Source organism: Podospora pseudocomata, assembly GCF_035222375.1.
Source record: "Podospora pseudocomata strain CBS 415.72m chromosome 2 map unlocalized CBS415.72m_2.2, whole genome shotgun sequence".
Taxonomy (NCBI): Eukaryota; Fungi; Ascomycota; class Sordariomycetes; order Sordariales; family Podosporaceae; genus Podospora; species Podospora pseudocomata.
Genome location: NW_026946366.1, coordinates 2,646,034 through 2,667,052, shown reverse-complemented (window position 1 = coordinate 2,667,052; position 21,019 = coordinate 2,646,034). Strand labels below are relative to the sequence as shown.

The window sequence follows — 21,019 nt, the reverse complement described above, 5'->3', positions numbered from 1 at the left end:
TGATCTGACGGCTCTGGGACTCGTCCTTTGGGGCTGCCTATGTTCTGCGCAGACCAAACCTACAATGGTAGTCCGGTCAAACCAATTGTTTGTCAGGTGGCCGTCGTGTCGTCACCCTTCTTTGTCTGGGACAGGCTGTTGGCTCTTTTTGGAGTGATCTGGGCGCGGGTATGGGAGCCACTCAAGGCTGTCACCACTTGCCTTGGATTAGATTGAATAATTCCAATTCGATATGTCAGCTATCTGAGAAGGCTGTCGAATGTGCTGGTTGATGGTTGAGGGGTGGAGGCTGCTGGCTGGCGGATGGCGGTGATGACGACGATGACGGGGCGCGAGTGTCGGGATGATGGCTCTTATATCTCATGCAATTCTGTGGGGACAGGACGACACTTTGTTGACGCACTCGGAAAGCAGGCAAACACGGTCCGGTCCATGTCAAATGGGGGTCAGAATGGGCCCATGGGAGTTATCCCCGCGATACCGCAGCATTGTTAAAGCGCGATAAGGAAAATGGAACCTCGAAAGCCTATCTGGGCGGCACCTTGGGAGCTGACCCCTCACGTGTAGTTGCGTTGGTTGCTGTGCTGGGCGACCTAGGTGGGGCAAATCAGGACCCGCCCCCAGCCAAGCGGAAAAACGCCCCAGTCCCATGCAGCACGTCAAGCTCCCCACTTTCCCATCCCGTCAGATCGACTCGGAGCCTACCACGCACCTCTTTTGGAGATGCACTGGAAATGCACTTTGCATCTGATCACGAGCCTCTATTGGCCACTGACAGCTCGAGCAAGTCTTGCAAAGGGCCACCTGATGGTGAGCGGCGGCAAGGATTACGTCGACCTGTTTTGAAGGGCCGACGACGTCTTGCCTTTTCCATGCCTTCTCCAATTCGCATCCCTACTCTGAGAGGCTGATCCCCTCTGTCACGCCCTTAACTTCTCGCATACGTTTCAAGCATTCCAGACCGGGCTGGATGCTGGCTGCATGAAGAGATCAGGCTGTAAGTGGTACAGGCCCCATGGTCCGCGCAGGACGGTGTACAGCTCATCAGAGTCGTATATATAAAGTCAAGCTGCCTTGTGCTCCCGTTACCAATCATCTGACCCGAAACTCGCTTCCAGACGGCGGGGCATCCACCGGACGGTCTGGCTATTCGTATCTCCTCTCGTAGGCCGAGGCTGTTTTGTTTGTGAAAAGATTTCCATTTCCCATTCTCAAGTGCTGTTAGAGGTAGAAACAGGAGGCTGATATATACCAGCCGAAACTGATTTCCCACCGAGTGAACATCATTCAGGGAAGAATGTTCCGATCTCGGTGTTCTGAAATTCCAGATCCTGTTATTTATTCGTGTTTTATTTGGGTTGCCGCAACATGAACAGCTAGCCAGAGGCGCAGATGCTGTGTTGCCCCTCTCAGGCGTTTTAGTCATCTGGATTTGATTCGATGCCGACTCGGTCAAGGCCTGGCGGTATGCCACGAGGCCTTCCCCTACCACGTAAAAGCAAGGCGGAGGACAAGCCTGGGCGTTTCTGCATGCACATCTACCGCGATCACAATCAGGTAACTTTCCGAGACCAACACGACCTGGCCAGAGTAGTTTGCGTTAATTTATATGTATATATGTATCTCAGACCACCTTTGTACAACATCAACGCTCCAATCTATTCCATGAAGAAGCACCGCTGTACACGTTCCAGGCTGTTGTGCCTCCAAAAGAGATAACCGCTTGAGAAAATACTTGCCCATTGTGAGGCCTCTTTCACAGCTCACATATCGATAACCCTCTCCAACGTCTCTCTCAACTCCTCCTCATCATACCTCATCATCCTCGCCTTACCCTCTCCCACTGCCCTCCCCTGAACCGGAGCACAGTGAATCCCCAGCTTTTCCAAAAATTCCACATCAACCCGTGGCATATCCTTCCTCATCTCCCTCTCCTCCACCATCTCCGGATCAATAAACACCAAATGCGTCACCACCCTCCTCCACTCCAACAATTCCACATCCTCCGGCCTCCGACTCTCCACACAAGCCCTCCAAATCGCCTTGATAAACCCACTCGCATCCATCCCCCTCGTCTCCCTGTCCAACTTGCTATTCAAAATCAACACCTTCTTCCTAATCCCCCCAACTTTCTCAATCGCCTCCCCCACCTCCCTCAATATCAAACTCGGCACAATGCTCGTGTACAAACTCCCCACACTATACACCACCACCTCGGTCCCCTCACTCAGCTCCCTCACCACCTCCGGGTTAGCCTTTGGCATAATCTCATGCCCATACAAATTGATATACCAAACCCTCTCGATCCTCGTCCCCTGTCCCCCCGGTAAATCCTCCTCCTCTTCCTTGCTAAACTTCAAATTCTGCCTCCGCAAAACAGGCAAACTCCCCGGCATATTCCCCTCATCATCATCAACCTCCAACAACCTCCCCATCCCCCCTCCTCCTCCCATATGATGCGGTGGCAACCCCTCATCAGGAATGCTAGTCGGCTCACTAGGGTGACTAATAGCCACCTGCCCGGTCAACACCCCCCTCTCCCCCGTCTCCCCGTTAACCCACCCAGCACTGATATGATGCGTATGATTCGAGTTCACCGCCGGCAGCACCCTCACCCACCCCCCAATCTCACATATCATCCTCAGCAGGTAAATCCCCGCCTCAAAACTCCCCGTCAAGAGCCTCGCTCCCGTGAGGAACATGTTCCCCACCGACGCCCCGGCAAAGTTGAACACATTCGGCGGTCTTGCCCGCTTGACGATTTCTGCATTCAGGATATTCAACACGGAACGGATGAGCTCCTTTTTCTCGTTGGGGATGTAAGCCCATAGTAGGGAGCGGCTCTCGACGATATCGGCCCATTGACCCCTCGCGGCGATGGGGTCGGGCGAGAGGCGGTGTTCAAACAGGTTGCGGAGGGAGGAGGTTTCTCTGGAGGAGGAGGAGAGGTTGGAGGGGGTGGTGGGGATGAGACGGACGAGGCGGGAGCGGATGTCGCCTACGGAGGGGCCTCCCACAAAACGGATGAGTTCGGAGGATGAGCCGCCGTTGTCGGAGATGGGGATGATGTAGTTTAGCTGGCGTTGTCGGCTGACTTCGTCAGAGGAGCCAGTCTTACTGGCGGATGAGGAGGTGGGGGTCTGGGTGCCGGAAGAGGATGATGGGCGGGCGATTCTGTTGAAGAGGTCGACTAGATTGTTGGCTGCGGTGCCTGAGAGGTGGGTTAGTATAGTACAAGGTAGGTGTCGTAAGTGATGGGCAAGTGTTGTGCGAACTCAGTGGTAAGTGGTGCTTGATATGTATAACTGTCTATGCAATGCTTTTTAGGGAATGTGTAAGTGAACCTCGAGCTAAATGTATAAGACGTATACATCGCGCCGCTTGGAAACAGCGAGTCTTATGGGGCAGCTACTCTCTGAGATGGCATTGAAAAGATACCATAATCTCAAAGACCTTTCTTCATAATACCCAAACCATAATTGAACATACCTCCCGAAAATACCGTGATCCCCAACCTCCTGTTACCGCCATTGGCAGTCTCCCCAGGAGGCGACGGCAAATTCGAGCTCGCCTTAGAAGCCATTTGAACCAGAGTTTGTCTTTGGTTAAAAAAAAAACAAGAAAAAAAACCCGAGCGTAAATTGTCAAGGTGCGAAGAACCGTCAGGTCCAAAAAAAGGGAGTGTGTGTTGTGGTATAAGTGACAAAGTGACAAAGTGTCGTCACAAAAAGTGGACTCGGAAATGCTCCCCCCTGAAATTGCAGAGGGCAGGCCACACACCGAGCTTTTATAGCACCACCACAGCTTCTTCACCAACCTCAGCTGCGCCTCACTCAAAAACCATCAACCACCGTGTCAACTTCGTATTTTTTCTTCTTTTTGAAACCGTGGTAATTTCACACAAATAGGCCACAGTTGCCAAAAATATGCTTGCGAAAAGAGTCATCGACCGGATGGAATGAAATGCCACGCAACATAACGCAGCACAACAGGGATCACCTCACTGCTTCACTTACACGAAATGAGCTCCTGAGGCTGTGCTCAACGCAGTGTGGAAAACACCGTTGTTTGGCACAAAAAACATCACTTGAACAAGTGTTATATACATCTGCCAAAAGGTAAAGAGAAAAAAAGTGCAGAAAATGTTTATATATAATCAGAATAATAATGAGCGTGCTGGTCGTCTTCTCTCTCAGCTCATGAGAGACTTCAACCAAAATCCAAACCCCAGTCTCAACTTTTGTTCCCATCGCAAGTTGGAAAACCGCCAGCCACCCAATGTAATGATTACAAAGAAAAGAGTTCTACATTTGCTTCTTTTTCTTATCTTTCCCGCACCACAACAGCATAATGACCAAGTCACAGAGAAAGGCAAAGCGCTATGCAAAGACAGATAACCGCCCCCTTTCACTCCCTATAAACGCCTTGCAAAAATGCCCCTAACACGCGACGTCCCTTAAGCAACAACAGCAAACAACAAAACACACTCGGAAAAGCACAGTGAATGGCAGCGCAGAATAACCAAGGATAAACACACCACCAACAAACAACGTGTTCTGTTCTTTCTTCCAACTAAGCTGATAGCGGGTTAACATGTCCGTGGTTAAAAAAGGGCAAATGTGTTGGATGTTTTGATGCGTCGAATGCACCTTTTCCCTTCTCCTTTCCCTCCTTGTCCTCAATAACCACTACCATCCTACATCTGTCCACCCATCTTGGCCCCCTTGTTTCCCAACACTCGCCTCATTTAATATCATTTCCATGCGCACACACAAAGTCGATAAATCCTAACCCATACCCCGCATCACCATGATATCTTCCATGTCATAAGCCCTCATCTTCCTCCACTCAGTTTCCATCCCATCCCGCCTTACCATCCCTCCCTCCGTGTTGATTTTCCAGCTCGTCCACTAGAAATCAACCAAAAAAGTCAGACCACCGCCTTGTACAAACAATCGCCCAAGCAGCGTAGAAGATTGTGTAGCTCGCCAGAAAAGCAAAAGCTCAAGAAGCCCCCATAGGAGAATCCGCAATTCCAGCTCAAAGCTACAACAAGCCAAACAAGAAAAGCTAAATGCAAGCCCGTCCAAGGTAAAACACTTGGGCGAAACAAGCAGGGCAACAACGCCCCACAAAAAGAAACTCAAAAAGATAAAGCTGAATAGCATAGACCGCCGACATTTGCTAGGTAATTAAGGCGGCAAAAGATGTTCAACTTCTAACATGTTAACAGCTGACGTGGTAAAAAGAAGAAGTTGGTAAAGCGTCGGCTTGTTATTCCTGTCCAGAAAAGAATTATTCCCTTCAGCCATTGGCCTCTCTGCCGGTCGTTACAGGACTTCGATTTGCTGTGGTGGCGGTGTTGCCTCCATCGCGTTGGGCACTATGACAGTGCCAACAAGAAGGCCTGTGGTAGCCGGTGTGAATGCCACTCCTCCTCCTACCTACTGAGGATAGTAGACCATTCCGGGGGTAGGCTGCTGGTAATAATATGCGTCAGGCCCAGGAACCATGCCAGGAGCAAACGGCTGAGCGGGAGGAAATGGTGCATATCCGGGGACAGAAGGAATGTCGTTGGCATTGAAGTAATAAACAGTGCCATTGACTTCCTGCGTCACCAGGTTGGGGGTCGGTGCTTGTCCAGGACCCTGAGCACTGGGAACATCACCCTGAGCAGATGCAGCGTAGTTCATGGGGGGCGGAGCTGGTGGGCCTGCTGGCACAAAACTAGGTGCATTGGCATTAGGCGCCATATTGGCGGGCGGATAGCCTTGTGGGTAGTAGTAACCCTGTTGTGGCTGCAGCGCAGGATATGGCTGAGCGTAGTAGCCGGGCTGGCCAAACGTGTTTGGCTGGAACGGAGCAGCATGAATCGCACGCTCCGGAATTTGTGACAATGGTGTAACCGAGAGCTGAGACTGGTAGGAAGGGTGGCGGGCGTGGACGTCCGGGGGAAAGCCATTAGATATCTGGGGCGGGACCTGGTGAAGGAAAGCTTGCTGATACGGGGCAGGCGCATTGGCGTTCTGTCGAACAGGAGACTCGATGTTGTCGATAGAAACTGCCTTCTGGGGACGGGGCTGATGCATTGGGATCGAATTGGGCTTGTTTTCTTGGAAAGCAGGCCTTTGGGGGAGAGGGTGCGTTTGTGGCTGGGGCAGAGCGTTGATAGACGACTCCGCAGACGGACCAACCTTCTCAGCACCATCCGGGTGTGTTGGCTGAGATGCTGGAGCTGGAGCTGGAGCTGGAGCTTGCATGATGGGGGCCGGGGCCTGAACCTGAGCGAAGGGTGGCAGTCGTACCACAGGTTTGTTGGCGTCAGCAGGCAGAGGCGGTCTCGAGATCGCAGATCCAGTGGGCGAAAGCATGAAATCACGTCCCATATCATGCGCAATGGAAGAACGACGACTCATCGCGACGCTGGGTGAGTACATGCTTCCATATATGCTCCCTCCCCATACACTTGTTCTCCGAGAAAATGGCCCAGATCCCATGATCGATCGAGGACCTTTGCCCCGGGTCCGCTGCTGGTTAGGCCGCAGCGCCCTTGGGATGAAGATGAAGGATCGATCTGGGTTTGGATATATATAGCGAGGCATAACCGGCGCGGAATGGTACGGCAGCGAGATTCGGACGGGTTTGTCTCGGCGAAGGGGGGGCCGGTGGTCGGGCAACTTGGTGTAGGCCTTCAGCACTAGACCAGGAAACAACTTGGGCCCATCGAAAACATTTGGGAGGTACACCCGGACAGTTACCGTGCCCAAGACTTTCTCTGATGACATGTTACGGTTGATAGGACTCTCTGGCGCTGGCGCGTATGGAATCACACCATTGCCATTGGCAGGCCCTTCAGGGTCTGGACGGTAGCGTGATGGCCGGTAGGGCGCTGGCGGAGGGTGCTCGGCAACCTGTTCATGCATATCATGCTGCCAAGGTCCTCGTGTGGTGGGATCAGAGGGGTTTTGGAAAGGGCTGGAAAGCATTGTTAGCATCCGTGTAGAGCGTCAAGGTATCGTGCGGATCCATATAACATACTTCACGGGAATGAACTCTCTACCAAATGCCCCCGCACGACCTCCTCCCCGGCCACGCAATGGCTGACGGGAGTATGGACGGAATCCATTGGCAGCTGGACCGGCATGACGATGGTCGTGCAAGAAGAAGTTGCCCCTGTTGGGTACAAAGGTTGGATCCTCATCCCTTTTCTTCCTGTATTCATCATGCTCCCGCCGCTTCTGATCTTGCAGCGAAGTCCGCGGCTGTTGACCTGGAATCGAAGTCGAGCTCACTATGACCGGCGCCGAATCCTTCACAGAGGGGGCCGTGGCAGGCTTCGTATCTGTCTTTATGTCGTCAAACTCCAGTTCCTCTGCTCTGTTTTCCTTGTCGCCCAAGGTCAGGCCCTCCAGCATGACATCCGCGCCGGCGATGACGGGCTCAGGCTTCTTGGTAGCGCTGTCCTTGCTAACAATAACATCTGGTTTATGGCGATATACACGTTTAGCGGACCCGTTACCCAGTGCCTTGCGAGCACTCAACAGCCTCGGCGACACTTCATCGACGTTGCTGGTGTCACTATCGTCGGCGGGGTCGTGCTCGTCGCTCGATGGGTCCGTGAGGGAGTCATCGTCGAGGTCAAGGCCAGGGCCGGCCTCTTCGTCTCCGTCATCCTCGATACGACGACGTTGACCGATGGTTTTTTTCCGTCGGGTTACCGCAGCCATTGTGTGGGACCGGGCGTGAGGTCGGGGATAGATCTTGGAGGATGGCGACAGCCGGAACTGGGAGAGCAGGGAATCGTGATATCAGCGCCCGGGCCGCTTCGAGGGCATGCGTTTGTTTGCTGGTGATTCCGGGCTGTTGGGTCGTCGGGAGCAAAGAGTCAGAACACCTGCAGCCGGAACCGTCCTGCGGTGCAGAGTCGATGGGAACAAACTCGAGTTGGATCCGAGACGAAGGCCGTACGTCACAGTTGGGCGATGGAGCAAAGCGCAACTGCGGCCTGTCAAGAGGGAACGGCAGGGCAGGATCCCCAGAGTCGATCGCGGTCTGGCTGGGGAAGTCCAAACCTGAGCAAGCAGGGCTGTCCAGGTCTCAACTTTGCAAACCAAGAAAAGTGACCGTGCTCCTGTGAAATTTGGTATGGTGTTTCGTTGCAGGCTGCTTTTGCTCTGGAGCGAAAGCGGCCAGGTGACAAGACAGAGGCGAGCTAACTCCTCTGACACTCTTCTGGCAGACAGCAACCAGACAGAGTGGATTTGACAGGAGCCCTGTGGCGTGGGAAAGGGCCGGTGGACTGGGGGAAGGGGGGAGGGGGCAGGCACAAGAAGGCCTGAAGCTGAGAGCCGTCGCTTTTTTTTTTTCCTTCCTTCGAACGGGATGGAGTTGGAATTGGGGATCTGGGAACTGGAAGTCGAAAAGGGTGGCTCAGGCTCCTGGCCGCTGACTGCCCCATGTCAGTCCGTGCGCCAAGGCGACTGCCCGCCAAAGCTGCCAATTTTTTCATGCTTCTGACTGGCACACAGGTCAGCAGCTGGGGACCGTCTTTCCGTCTCGAAATAGTGGAGCTTCAGAAGCTCATTGATCACCTCATAAGGAGCTGATCATTCCCTGACACTGACCACTGACCACTGACCACTGACAACTGCCATCTCGATTCGCGATTGTCCCCATCGAGAATGACGGCCAAGGATGAAGTTCGATCACCCTTGTACTCGCATCACAGGACAACCAAACCACCTCTTGATGTCACAAACAAACCAATATCCGTACCAACATAAAGCAATACTTCGGCACATTCAATATCCTATGGCTCATGAGCACGTCAACCTTCAACACGGTTCGAAGCTGCCTTATTATGCATCTTCTCTGCATATAGGTTTCTGTGATATCACGATCTGATTTGATGCTTCCGAGGCTTTTACGCGGTACAGAGCTCGTTTCTTTGCAGAGGAGATTGGTCTCAGCTATCTTTAAAAAGACCTATCACATTGTCTTCAGTGCCCTTATACCAAGTAGGAGTCTCCACACCTAACGTCAGACATTGTGACTTGTGTTATGCCGCCGGAACAATTGCCCGTCAGCTAGATTGACCGGCGACGTGGTGCCCGTCTGCCAGAGCGGTATTTTCTTAATCTCATCGGAGGTCCATTCGCATGTGCTTCTGCATCCCGGCCTTATCAGACATATAAAGTGCTCCGTCACGGACATGGCAGAACGGTTTCTTGCGGCCTGACTTGCTGTGTAACTTGCACCGACCTCTCCAAGTGGTATGCTTGGCTGTTATCATATCTTTGATATCCTCGTATTTTCTGTCAAGCTACAACCAAGTCCAATGTCGTGTATCGATCTAGAGCGTTGCATTGAGGCTCAGATATTATAGCAATGGCAATATCGACTTGCTGTTCTTGGGCCCCAAATTTCATTCTCAGCTGCGATGTGACTTCAGAAAAACTGACCCGTTGGTAACCGTCTCGTTGTCTTACTTCATATCTACTCAACATTTTAGTCTCCACTGGCTTTTCAGCCTCTGCCTTATTCACGAGCACCCACTAGCAGTAGGCTTTCCCCATACAAAAGCCCACAATTGAGCCCAATTTTATATCAAAACCATCAGATGGTGAGGTGGCCGAGCGGTCTAAGGCGCCAGGTTCAGGTTCACCTGAATTCCGCTTGAACCCTTTCGAGGGTCCAGATCTCCTGGTCTCGCAAGAGGCGTGGGTTCGAATCCCACCCTCATCAATCTATTTTGCTTTTTCCTTTTCCTTCCAGGGAATCATTCATTTTTGCACTCTGTTTTGCATAAGGCCTGTGACGGTAATAATTTCGACTTCCAAACCGTCCGTCAAAGAGTTCTCCCTTTGCAGACTCTACCACACAATGTCTCCATCGACTCTGTGCTACATTTTTTAAGGTAGAGTAGGAGGAGAACCCCTAAGCTGGACACAAGCTCGAGCTTTACGATTGTAACCAGGCAAAGCGAGGTAGTGGTTGAAGAACCTGGAGACGGATATTACCATCTATACAGTTCGATTACTATCACTCGACAAGTGAACTTTCAGAAGCCCTCACCTGGTGTCAGTCAATTCGAAGATTAGCATTCTCTGCGATGTGATTGGTCAATTGTTGCTATCACCCTGGCGTGGAGCCATGATGTAGGTCTCCGATACGGACTAGGGTTGATTTGGGCACCTTTAAAGATGAAGTGCGATGCCTCTCTAGACAAGAGATTGTATAACAACAGACATCGTTCAGAAACGCCGTCATATCTTGCGTATATAGGAACAGCGTTACAGGAGAATACCCATCAGGCAGAGTCGAATTCCAGGGCAACAGTTGCAAATCAAGCCTGTAAACTACCCCGGATTTTAGCACGGTTCCGCTATCGGAAGACCCCTGAAACGGGCCACCAAGAGACTGCCGTGGCGGATGGCGCAACCGGCAAAGATTTGGACAGTCATAAATATTTTTCTTCCCTCCTCGACACACCCCGCCGAGCTGGACGAACTTGGCGAACCAGACTATAAATCATGAGGCCAATCGACCTTGCCAGCCGCTCGGGCGTTGCCCTGAGAGTATGTTTCCTCTTCCAGGGAGACAAAAGGGACTCGGCGCTAACATATGTGACTAATCGCAGAGGGCCTTCCAAACCCAGCAGCTTCGCCAAGCAGCGGGCTCGAGACAATACTCCAATATCACCTCCCTCCCACCAACATACGAGAAGCTGCACAGCAAGTACACGGAGGTCCGCAGAGTGCTGGGCGCCCAGCGGCTGACGCTGGCCGAGAAGATCCTCTACAGCCATCTCGACAATGTCGAGGAGTCCCTGCTCAACAACACCAACAATGGCCGCGATATCAGAGGCAAGGCGAACCTCAAGCTCAAGCCCGACAGAGTCAACATGCAGGACGCCTCGGCTCAGATGGCTCTCTTGCAGTTCATGTCGTGCAACCTCCCCCAGACCGCCATTCCCGCGAGTATTCACTGCGACCACCTGATCGTGGGTAGCAAAGGTGCCGATGACGATTTGCAAGCTGGTATTCAGACCAACCACGAGGTCTTTGACTTCCTTGAGTCGGCTGCCAAGAAGTACGGGTTGGATTTCTGGGCTCCGGGTGCTGGTATCATTCACCAGACTGTCTTGGAGAACTACGCCATCCCCGGTTTGATGATGCTCGGTACCGATTCGCATAGCCCCAACGCCGGTGGCTTGTCTACTATCACCATTGGTGTTGGTGGTGCCGATGCCGTCGAGGCTCTTGTCGGTGCTCCATGGGAACTCAAGGCTCCCAAGGTCCTTGGTGTCAGACTCACCGGTAAGCTTAGCAACTGGGCTTCTCCCAAGGATCTGATCCTGCACCTGGCTGGCCTCTTGACAGTCCGTGGCGGTACTGGTTACATTGTCGAGTACTCGGGTCCTGGTGTTGAGACACTGAGCTGCACTGGTATGGCTACCATTTGCAACATGGGCGCTGAGATTGGTGCCACCACCTCCATCTTCCCCTACACCGAGGCCTCGGCCAGATACCTCGAGGCTACTCGCAGAGAGCAGGCTGTCAAGAATGCTGCCGCTTTCCAGAACTTCCCTGGCGCGGGCGCCTCTGAGGATGCGTACTTCAGGTTCAAGGCCGACGAGGGTGCGCAATACGACGAACTCATCGAAATCGACCTGTCCAAGCTCGAGCCCCATATTAACGGTCCCCATACTCCTGATCTTTCCACTCCCCTGTCCCAATTCAAGAGCACAGTTCAGGAGCAGAAGTGGCCCGAGAAGCTTTCGGCCGGTCTCATTGGTAGCTGCACCAACAGCTCGTATGAGGACATGACCCGTGTCGAAAGCATTGTGAGGGCTGCTGAGGAGGCTGGACTGAAGCCCAAGGCTGATTTCTACGTCACTCCTGGCAGTGAGCAGATTCGTGCCACCCTCGAGAGAGACGGCACCCTTCAGACCTTCGAAAAGGCCGGCGGCATTGTGCTGTCCAACGCCTGCGGTCCCTGCATTGGTCAGTGGAAGCGCCAGGATGGTGTCGAGAAGGGCACAGTCAACGCCATTCTCACCTCTTACAACCGCAACTTCCGCGGCCGTAACGACGGTAACCTAGACACCATGAACTTCCTCGCCTCGCCCGAGATCGTTACCGCCATGGCCTACGCCGGTTCCACCACCTTCAACCCCGTAACCGACTCCCTTACCACCCCCGATGGCAAGGAGTTCAAGTTCCCTGCTCCCCACGGTCTCGAGGGACCCAAGACTCCCTTCGACATTGGCAAGGACGTCTTTAAGGTCGCCTCCCAGCCCCCCAACCCCAACGAAAAGGTCGCCATCTCTCCCACCTCGGAGCGTCTTGCCCTTCTCGAGCCCTTTGAGCCCTTCCCCAACTCTGACCTTTCCGGCCTCAAGGTCTTGGTCAAGGTATCGGGCAAGTGCACAACCGACACCATCTCCGCCGCCGGCCCCTGGCTCAAGTACAAAGGCCACCTCCCCAACATCTCGGCCAACACCCTCAACACGGCCGTCAACGCTGAGACGGGCGAGGTCAACGTCGCCTACGATCTCGACGGATCCAAGCACACCATTCCCGAGCTGGCCAAGCTCTGGAAGGAGCGCAACCAGCCCTGGCTCGTGGTCGCCGAGCACAACTACGGCGAGGGTTCCGCCCGCGAGCACGCCGCTCTGCAGCCCCGCTACCTCGGCGCCAGGATCATCGTGTGCAAGTCATTCGCCCGCATTCACGAAACCAACCTCAAGAAGCAGGGTGTTGTCCCCCTGACGCTAGCCAACGAGCAGGATTATGATAAGATTGCTGCCGGTGACGAGGTTGCTACTGTGGGCTTGTATGACATGCTCCAGAATGGTGGACAAGGCGAGGTCCAGCTCAAGGTTACCAAGAAGGGTACCGGTGAGGAGTTTTGGGTCCCTGTCAAGCACCAGGTTAGCAAGGACCAGGCTGGGTTTATTTTGGCGGGGAGCGCGTTGAATCTGTTGAGTAAGAGTGCTTCTGTTTAGACGGGAGGTGGTGTCTAAGAGGGGGTGGGTGTGCATTATACGAAAGCAAGCGAGCGAGTTTACGAGATATTCATTTCCTTTTGTTTGTCTTGCATGGAGGCTACCTGGGGGTCAATTAAAAATTCGGTTTGGTGAGGGGGGCTCTCTGGCTGGTTGGCATCACAAATTGGAGGAGGCGTGTGCGGATGGATATATCCGGTCTGGAACTTGAGATTGATAAAGTTTGTGGTTTTTTCGAGGTTTTTTTTTTTTTTTTTTTTGTTTTGTACATAATACCAAGTTCTCACTGTAGATGGAAATGAAAGAACATATCGAAAGGTTTGCTTGCGTTTGCTTGTGTGTTGGGTCGCATCTTTTTTTTCGGTAGTTGTTCTCTGTGTGACCGATATACAGCCGGTTAGATTGGTGACGGTTGGTCGGCTGTCGAGAGCTATGTATTTAGGGTTTACAAGTTTGACTAACTGTCGGGCTGTTGCTCCAATGCTCTCTCATTTGGAAAGCTCACTGAAAGTAGAGGGCTTTTTTAGTCGGGTGTCAGTTCTAGTCGTTGGTGTCGCGGTACAAACTTCCGCGGGAAATGAGGTGCGTTGTTGCAGCCTTGTTATAGACGTTGGGGAGAGGGGCGGGGGATATCCTAACCTACAAGCAGTAGAAATGATATTTTGTATTGTACTGTCGGTGGTCGTTGTCAAGCATAATTTACATATTATGTAGGTCATTGGGACTAGGTGTTTCTTACGACACAGTGTGCGTGTGTCCTACAAGACCGATGGCTCGCTCCATTCCGCGCGTCCACACTGTGCAACTTCGAGAGCTATGCTAGATAAATTTCAATTTGGTGAGCGCTATTTGGTTGGTGCGAGACCATTCTATTGCTATTTTTACGCCTGGGAAATCATAGTCTTGTTCTATGAAGCTGGGAGAGAGTCGCATGTAGTCGCGACAAGACTATTACAGGCACCTAGCTCTCAGCTCAGCCTCTCCCCTCACCCATATCGATTTGACTATCTCGTGTCTTATCACCTATACCTGCTCCACTACAATGCAGTCGCTATGCTCCTCTCAGCCATGTACGCTATCTTCCCAAATCACCCACAGAACGACATAAAAACAAGATAAACTCAATTAACTAGACGCCCCTCCAATGCAGCTATGCTTTGACGAAACCGTAGAAATAGGAAACCACCCCCCCGTACTCCTATAAGAATAGCCCATGTCTTGCTAGACTTCCCTCGACGACAAAAAAATGTATACTGTGTAGAGAAAACACCGCGTCAGCCACTCCTCTCGCCTGTGAATGTGATGCCAAACATGCTTACAACTCCTTTTCTGGTCCCCTCCGAGTCCCTCCCTCCCCGACACCAAGCTTTGTACAGCAGCCCGCCGATAAGTCAACCCAATAACCTTATACACGAATCGTGTTTTCTCTCAGTCAGTTCATACCATACTCGCTCAGCTCAAAGCTCCCATTTACACTTCCGCTCCCTTGCCCGTTCCGGTCCCCAAAACTCAAAACCCCATCTCGACTCACAACGCTCAGCCCGCTCCCCGTCCTCTTCATCTTTCGTATCTTTCTCTCCACTCCATTGACCACAGGACCACTCGTCCCACTCCCATTCGCAGATTTTGCAATCGCCTCATTCGTGCAGAGATCCATCAGGTCTCCTCCACCCTCAGCTTCCACTGCCGGTGTAGGCATTATGCCCCTCAGGCTCTTCAACGCCCCCACCCAAGCCGGGTTTTCCTGAATAATATCAGGTAAGGTCTCCTCCCAAGGTATATTCAACTCAGCCTGCGCTTCCATTTGCTTTTTCAGACTTTGTGCCGCCTTGCCAAACCGCTGCTTTCTCGTCCCCCGAGCTTCGATCTCCTGGGCCTTCATCGCGTGCCATGCTAGAGAATGAGCTCGCGGGTAGTGTATTCTGGGATCGATGTCCAGAGCGAGAGGCTCATCTTCTACTGGTTTTGCCTTTGATGGCTGCTGCGAGACTGTCGATGAGACAGCAGACAGCGAGGCCGGAGGGGGTTTGTTGAGGCCTGGAATCTCCAAGCCGGGAGGCGGGGTGGATGCCCCTGGCTGAGAGTATATGAAGTAGTCTAGATCTGTTGGAGTGACCGGACGAGTCGCCTTGGCTGGCGGTCGCGCCTTGGTAGTGATGACGAGTTTCTTGGTTTTTTTCACCCTCGGTGGAGTGCTTACGCTGTTTGCTGTAGAGTGGTTTGTCTCTGTAGGAGGTATTGGAGGGGACTCTGAAGAATCGTCACGCTTACTTGTTGAGGGCCTTTTCTCCTGGAAAAAGTAGTCCGTCCTCGGTTGATGAGAACTGGGCCCGACACTGGACGTAGTGGCAAATATCTCCAGCGACTCGTGACGAGATGTCAAAGTGGGTTTGCTAGGATGAGGGGGGAGACTAGAGTCAATCTCCCTTCGGTCAATGTGACCCCCTTGATCTAGATTCAAGGAGACCGATCTAGAGGGAGGATTCCGCTGGGAAAGAACCTCCGCTGAGCCATTGATTGGTGACGTTGCCGTAGTCCCACTGACAGATGGGCGTGCAAGGTCATTATCTGGCTCGTCGGCGAACTTAAGGGCCCTCATAGGCGCCATTTTTCTGACAGGTTCTTTCGCACTCGGCTTACTCTGCTTCAGACCCGCCCTCCGCTCCTTTTCTGGCCGCTTTTCTGGGGAATCCGGAGCAGAGAGCGAGTCTGCAGACGCACCTGCCCCGTTGAGCCTAGACTCATTTGACTGCGACAGGATTGGGGAAATCTTTTGTCGCTTTTTTGGAGGCTCCATATCTTTCAACAAAGTAGGGCTTATGGGCGCGGTATAGGCGCGGGCTGGCGCCGGTGGAAGTTGGGACCGAGCAGAGGCCACTGTCGTCGAAGCCATCGTGTTGATTACTGGCCTCTGCTCTGGAGGTAGAGAGGACGAGCTCCCTTTGGTCTTTGGCGGGAGGAATGGTGGTGTGCCGTGCTTGGAGTCGGAGTGGGGAAAGCCGGAGGAGGCTGTTTTACGCATAAGCGTAGCTGGTCGTTCCAGCGTCTTTTTCGGGTTTGGCTTTGACGACGGAGCCAAATTGGCGGTCACGCTGGGAAGTGACGTGGGCGCGGCAGGCGCTCGAGGGCGGCTATTTCCTTTCAAAAGTCGAAGGTGCTCAGGGCACATCGGCTCTTCCTTCACATTGATTTGAGCATTGCATTCTGGCCATGGGCAGCTGTCCACGTCACTCGGCCCATCGCTTTCACTTACAAGAGGACGGCGGGGCGCAGACGACTGTGAATCAGACATGGCGGCGGTGGCCTCTCGTGAGCCCTCTTCATGGGAGGCTGTCGAGGCCGAGACTCGCAAAACGGTCCACGCAGACGATGAGGGTGCCAATGCCGACTTCTCATAGTACTGGCGTTTCTTGGTCTCTGGCGGGCCACTGCAGTTTTTGCAGACCCAATTACTATCCGAGAGCGTGGTTAGTCAATGGGGTTGGAGGTTAGGAGTGAGGTGAGCATGCTGAGAGATAGGATGGGCTATGACAAAGATTAAGAACGTAAAACAACAATAGAGTGAGTTGTGCGGCGCGGGAAAATAGGCTATCAGTGGGGCACTACTCCATATAACATGGGGGGGCTTGAGAGGACAGCCAACCAGGAGCGGGGGTTTGGTTACCATCTAGGACGGCTAGCTATGCGTTGTATCGAATAGGTGGCAGGCTGTCAAGATGCCGGGGAATGATGGAAGCTTGGAGATAAAGATGCAAAACATACCTTGGGTCTTTCGGTAGTGGCCTATGACAGGCAGAATGATAACATCTAGTGCAAAGTCTACAACGAAACAAAGCCTTGTCGGGCGTTGCTTCTAATTTGCAACGCCTGCACCGCGGCATGGGTCCTGCTTGTTCGTGATGTCGACCTAAGTATGACCTATGTGAGATGATTAGCGCCAATACAAGAAAAAGACTATCTACGATTTCAGGGAGGTCCAGAAATCAAACAAGACATGTGCCTCAGGTCTTTTCAGTTTATGTTTGGTCATCATACAGCCAGCTCAGCGGTTTTATGGTCCATGTTGGGCGACGAGGCAGGGCAGACAAGGTTCGGAGAACTTCATCCGCCAGATGTCCACCACAGCCTTTGGCCCCTTGTTCGTGGAGATGAATGAAGTCGAGACTCCGTGTAGCGGTGGTGCTGAAAACCATGGTCTCCAGCATCGATGTTCCTGCCACCATGCGAACTGCACATTGCCAACAATCTCTAGGTAGCGCGGAGGAAGTAGCATGGCAACAGACGCGCCAAGGCGCAAGGCCCCGTCACCCAGAACCATAATACCAGAAGAGCACGCGCGGCTATCAAACCTTTTACCAATTGCTCATCATTGACACGTAAAAGAGGTGAAGAGAGAGGTGGAAATGAAAGTGAAGCTTACCTGAGAGACAAGTGCGGAAATAGGTAGACTTGTTGACTGACACTCCCGTTCTGTCGCTTCCTTTTGGCTACCTGTATCTTGCTCCCACTCCGCTTAGGTCTGAGTGCGACTTCGTGGTTCCTCTACGTCCGACCGGCGACCACAGCCCTCAGCAATCCAAGTCGCGACACCATGTGCCATGGAAAATAGAGATGGCAAGCTGAACCATTAAAGTGGGGGCAGGACAGAGCTGAAATGAGCTCAGATGCGAGGTCAGTTTGGATTGAGGAATGAAAACGTGGGGAAGGTTTGAATTGGAATTGTCGAAGAAACAGCAGTCAGCAGCCTAGTAGACGGAGTTATGAGGGCCCGTGCGCAACGGGTCCCGGCAGAACTGTAACAAGCTTCGACTCCGCCTGCTGTATTAGGGTTAGCGCACATTGGCAAGGCAGCAGAGCGCCCGCGATAACAGATTGCGGTTTGCGATTACGCAGAAGGGAGTCCCCTTTTCCAACAGCTGTTCAACAACTACACCATCCCCGAGCTGCGATATCTCTGTCAAGCCTCCAATACTCCAAGAAATCGATCGCAATAATCGTTGCACCGAATACAGAAGAACTGCATGGACTTTCTCAAATCCGCCGTCGCTTCGGCGATGGCAGCGAAGGGACCGCCATTCCCCTATAATTTTGGCGATAAAGTCGACCTTGACCCCTCTATATGGACTCTGTACAATGGCACTCGGCGGGTAAGCTTCGCAACCCAACTTTTCTCTACGGTATGCACAAACCCGCAGAACACACCTTAGCTGACTAGATTTATGGAGTAGGAAGATGGTTCCGATTGCAGTATCTTCTCATTCGAAACCGCCGCGAATCGATCCGCCCTCCCTCTCGCCAGGAATGCGCTGAAGAAGCTCCGAACACTACGACACCCGGGTGTAATAAAGGTGCTGGATACGGTCGAGGTATGAGCTTGCGCGACAACCCGGATACTGCTTCATACTGAAATGTTTGAAAAAGTCAGAGACGTATATATACATCGCAACAGAACGCCTAGTACCTCTGCGGTGGCACGTTAAACGGAAGAGTCTAAGTCCTGAGACGGCGAAATGGGGTCTTTACAGCATTGCGGTTAGTTTCATTCGACTGTGTGATGTTTCTATCCAGGGTTTTGTAATGCTGATAATGACCCAGCGAACCGTCAAATTCATCAATGATGAGGCCTCGTCAGTCCATGGCAACTTGAAGGTCGCTTCTGTTTACACAACAGAAAGTGGCGAGTGGAAGCTTGGTGGTTTTGAGGTTTTGAGTAATGTTAAAGATGACGAGGCTGTGATCTATGTAGGTTGGAGATTCCTCTCAATGCGCGACCGACTAACTGACATGAATGTAGACATATGGCAGTCTTGTCCCAGACTCAGGACGGTATACACCGCCTGAGCTAGCAAAATCGGGATGGGATGCGATCAAGCGCAGTCCTCACTCTGCTGTAGATGCGTACGACTTCGGTGCGCTGATCTTCGAGATTTTCAATGGCAGTTTCAGCAGTGACCAGGCTGGGCAGACGAAGAATATACCGCCCAGTCTTCACCCAAGCTATAAGCGTCTCGCCAGCCCAAATCCCAAGGCCAGACTCACAGTGGCTCACTTCCTTGAACAAGGCCGTCGAAATGGGTCGTTCTTCGACACGCCTCTAATCAAACTAACCGAGGGAGTTGAAAATCTCGGGGTGAAGACGGAGGAGGAAAGAGAAGCGTTTCTTGAGTAAGTGTTTGATTTTTCAGGTCATAAAACGAGTGTTTGCTGACTCGATGCAGTGATCTCGATCAGCTCACCGATGATTTTCCGGAGGACTTTTTCAAAATGAAAGTCTTGCCAGAGCTATTGAAATCAGTGGAATTTGGAGGCGGCGGTCCCAAAGCCTTCGGACTCGTCATGAAAATCGCCACGAAGTTATCGAATGAGGATTTTGACGCCAAGGTCCTTCCCGTGCTTCTTCGACTATTTGGGAACCCTGACAGAGCTATCAGGGTGTGCTTACTTGACAATTTGCCCCTCATGATTGACAGGCTCTCGCAAAAAACAGTCAATGACAAGATGTTTCCACAAATAGTAAGTTAAGAGTCTTAACTAGTGGTGCGGTAACAGGTGTTGACGTAGTCTAGGTTACGGGGTTCACAGATGTAGCACCAGTTGTCAGAGAACAGACACTCAAGTCTGTCCTCACAATCATCACCAAACTTTCCGACAGAACTATCAACGGCGAATTGCTAAAGTACTTGGCCAAAACAGCCAATGACGAGCAGCCCGGTATTCGCACAAATACTACGATTTGTCTTGGGAAAATTGCCAAGTATCTGGGGACTTCTTCCCGTTCCAAGGTTCTCATAGCGGCCTTTAGTCGCTCACTTCGCGATCCATTCATTCATGCTCGAAACGCTGCCCTGATGGCTCTGTCTGTCACATCGGAGCACTTCTCCGACGAAGACTGCGCGACTCGCGTTCTTCCAGCCATCTGCCCGTCGCTCATCGACAAGGAGAAGCTTATTCGAGACCAAGCAGTCAAGACACTGGACGTGTACGTCCAAAGGATCAAGAAGGCAGTCGAAAGCATGCCCGAGACAGCTCTAGCACCAGAAAGCGCGATCTCTGGGAACCCCAGGATGGACACACCCCAAGCAGAGGCAGCAGCCGGCTGGGCAGGCTGGGCCATTTCGTCTTTTACAAACAAGCTCTCCGCTGCAGCAGGGGATATTACTTCCTCCAACGGGGCATCCTCTGTCCCAGCTTCCTCGTCTGCTCCTCCCTCGCGCCCATCAACAGCAGCTCCCATCACGTCCAACTCCTCTGCCTCGCCACTCCACCGGCAAGCAGTCAAATCCCCTCCTCCATCAGCACCCCTCACCCGAAACCCATCGACAACAGGCGAGTTGTTTTTCCCAGAGGACGACAACAACGATGATGGTGCCGACTTTGATGCGTGGGGTGATATGGGCGACATGGACGACGATGATACATCCACTCCGAACAAGATGACTGCCTCGATATCGAGCAATCAGTCAAACGACAATCCGTTTGCGGAGCCATCATCGTCAAAGAAGAAATCTGCAGTAACGACAACGGCGTCAAGTAAACCGTTTGATGATGGCTCGGAGCCAGATTTCGCGGGGTGGTTGGCGCAGCAGGCGGAGAAGAAGAAGGGAGCAGTGTTGGGGGGGAGTAAAGCTTTGCCGAAGGGGTTGGGTAAAACCACCACTGCGACGACAGCAAAGAAGACGACAGTGCCGGTGAAGAGTAAGCCAGTTGTGGTGAAGAAGATTGATACCAAGCCCAAGGATGATGATGGGGACGATGGGTGGGGTGGGTGGTGATTTTCGCTGCTTGAGAGACCTATGTATGACGATATAAAAACTGGGTACTTATAATATAGACCGGTTTTGGTCAGGTGTTTGGTGGAGGCGATCGAAAAAGCATGGGAAGCAAACTTGGAGGGGTTTTTTTCGTGTTGTGTTTTGGGTTTGCATGCGAGGAGAAATGGAGTTGCGATTAATGGGCGGCTTGTTGAATGTGCTGTAGATAGTTTACAAACCAAATAATGGGAAAGCGAGG

At 52.4% G+C, this 21,019-nt stretch overlaps 6 protein-coding genes and 1 non-coding gene across 7 annotated transcripts; 3 read left to right on the top strand and 4 right to left on the bottom strand.

Moving 5' to 3' along the window:
• Positions 1-1,098: 1,098 nt before the first annotated feature.
• Positions 1,099-3,811, bottom strand: QC762_212410 (uncharacterized protein). Its single transcript, XM_062888136.1, has 2 exons — positions 3,490-3,811; positions 1,099-3,211 (listed from the first exon to the last, which is right to left on the bottom strand). Exons 1-2 carry the CDS (start codon positions 3,581-3,583, stop codon positions 1,764-1,766), a joined length of 1,542 nt encoding a protein of 513 aa, XP_062746344.1. The 5' UTR covers positions 3,584-3,811; the 3' UTR covers positions 1,099-1,763.
• A 239-nt stretch (positions 3,812-4,050) lies between these two features.
• QC762_212400 (uncharacterized protein) lies at positions 4,051-8,631 on the bottom strand. Its single transcript, XM_062888135.1, has 2 exons — positions 7,039-8,631; positions 4,051-6,975 (listed from the first exon to the last, which is right to left on the bottom strand). Exons 1-2 carry the CDS (start codon positions 7,725-7,727, stop codon positions 5,445-5,447), a joined length of 2,220 nt encoding a protein of 739 aa, XP_062746343.1. The 5' UTR covers positions 7,728-8,631; the 3' UTR covers positions 4,051-5,444.
• A 927-nt stretch (positions 8,632-9,558) lies between these two features.
• Positions 9,559-13,009, top strand: ACO2 (aconitate hydratase; the record flags this gene model as incomplete). The annotated part of the gene is made up of 2 exons (XM_062888134.1): positions 9,559-10,577; positions 10,640-13,009. The coding sequence occupies exons 1-2, from the start codon at positions 10,533-10,535 to the stop codon at positions 13,007-13,009; spliced, it is 2,415 nt and encodes an 804-aa protein (XP_062746342.1). The 5' UTR covers positions 9,559-10,532.
• Positions 9,622-9,744, bottom strand: QC762_0045170. Its single transcript has one exon. It is a non-coding gene; the product is annotated as a tRNA-Leu (tRNA).
• Positions 13,010-13,847: 838 nt separating the features above from the next.
• QC762_212380 (uncharacterized protein) lies at positions 13,848-17,071 on the bottom strand (the record flags this gene model as incomplete). The annotated part of the gene is made up of 4 exons (XM_062888133.1): positions 13,848-16,187; positions 16,263-16,424; positions 16,772-16,792; positions 17,045-17,071. The coding sequence occupies 4 exons, from the start codon at positions 17,069-17,071 to the stop codon at positions 14,442-14,444; spliced, it is 1,956 nt and encodes a 651-aa protein (XP_062746341.1). The 3' UTR covers positions 13,848-14,441.
• A 617-nt stretch (positions 17,072-17,688) lies between these two features.
• CEX1_2 (Nuclear aminoacylation-dependent tRNA export pathway component) lies at positions 17,689-18,381 on the top strand (the record flags this gene model as incomplete). The annotated part of the gene is made up of 2 exons (XM_062883414.1): positions 17,689-18,156; positions 18,238-18,381. The coding sequence occupies exons 1-2, from the start codon at positions 18,031-18,033 to the stop codon at positions 18,379-18,381; spliced, it is 270 nt and encodes an 89-aa protein (XP_062746340.1). The 5' UTR covers positions 17,689-18,030.
• A 214-nt stretch (positions 18,382-18,595) lies between these two features.
• Positions 18,596-21,019, top strand: CEX1_1 (Nuclear aminoacylation-dependent tRNA export pathway component; the record flags this gene model as incomplete). The annotated part of the gene is made up of 4 exons (XM_062883413.1): positions 18,596-18,751; positions 18,804-19,174; positions 19,228-19,441; positions 19,576-21,019. 4 exons carry the CDS (start codon positions 18,596-18,598, stop codon positions 20,779-20,781), a joined length of 1,947 nt encoding a protein of 648 aa, XP_062746339.1. The 3' UTR covers positions 20,782-21,019.

Bases quoted from the DNA above. Each gene is read 5' to 3' on its own strand.
- QC762_212410 (XM_062888136.1), bottom strand. From the start codon at position 3,583: ATGGCTTCTAAGGCGAGCTCGAATTTGCCGTCGCCTCCTGGGGAGACT. The intron at 3,212-3,489 runs GTATGTTCAATT...CCCACCTCTCAG, and splicing joins GATCACGGTATTTTCGGGAG to GCACCGCAGCCAACAATCTA.
- QC762_212400 (XM_062888135.1), bottom strand. From the start codon at position 7,727: ATGGCTGCGGTAACCCGACGGAAAAAAACCATCGGTCAACGTCGTCGT. The intron at 6,976-7,038 runs GTATGTTATATG...AATGCTTTCCAG, and splicing joins AGAGAGTTCATTCCCGTGAA to CCCTTTCCAAAACCCCTCTG.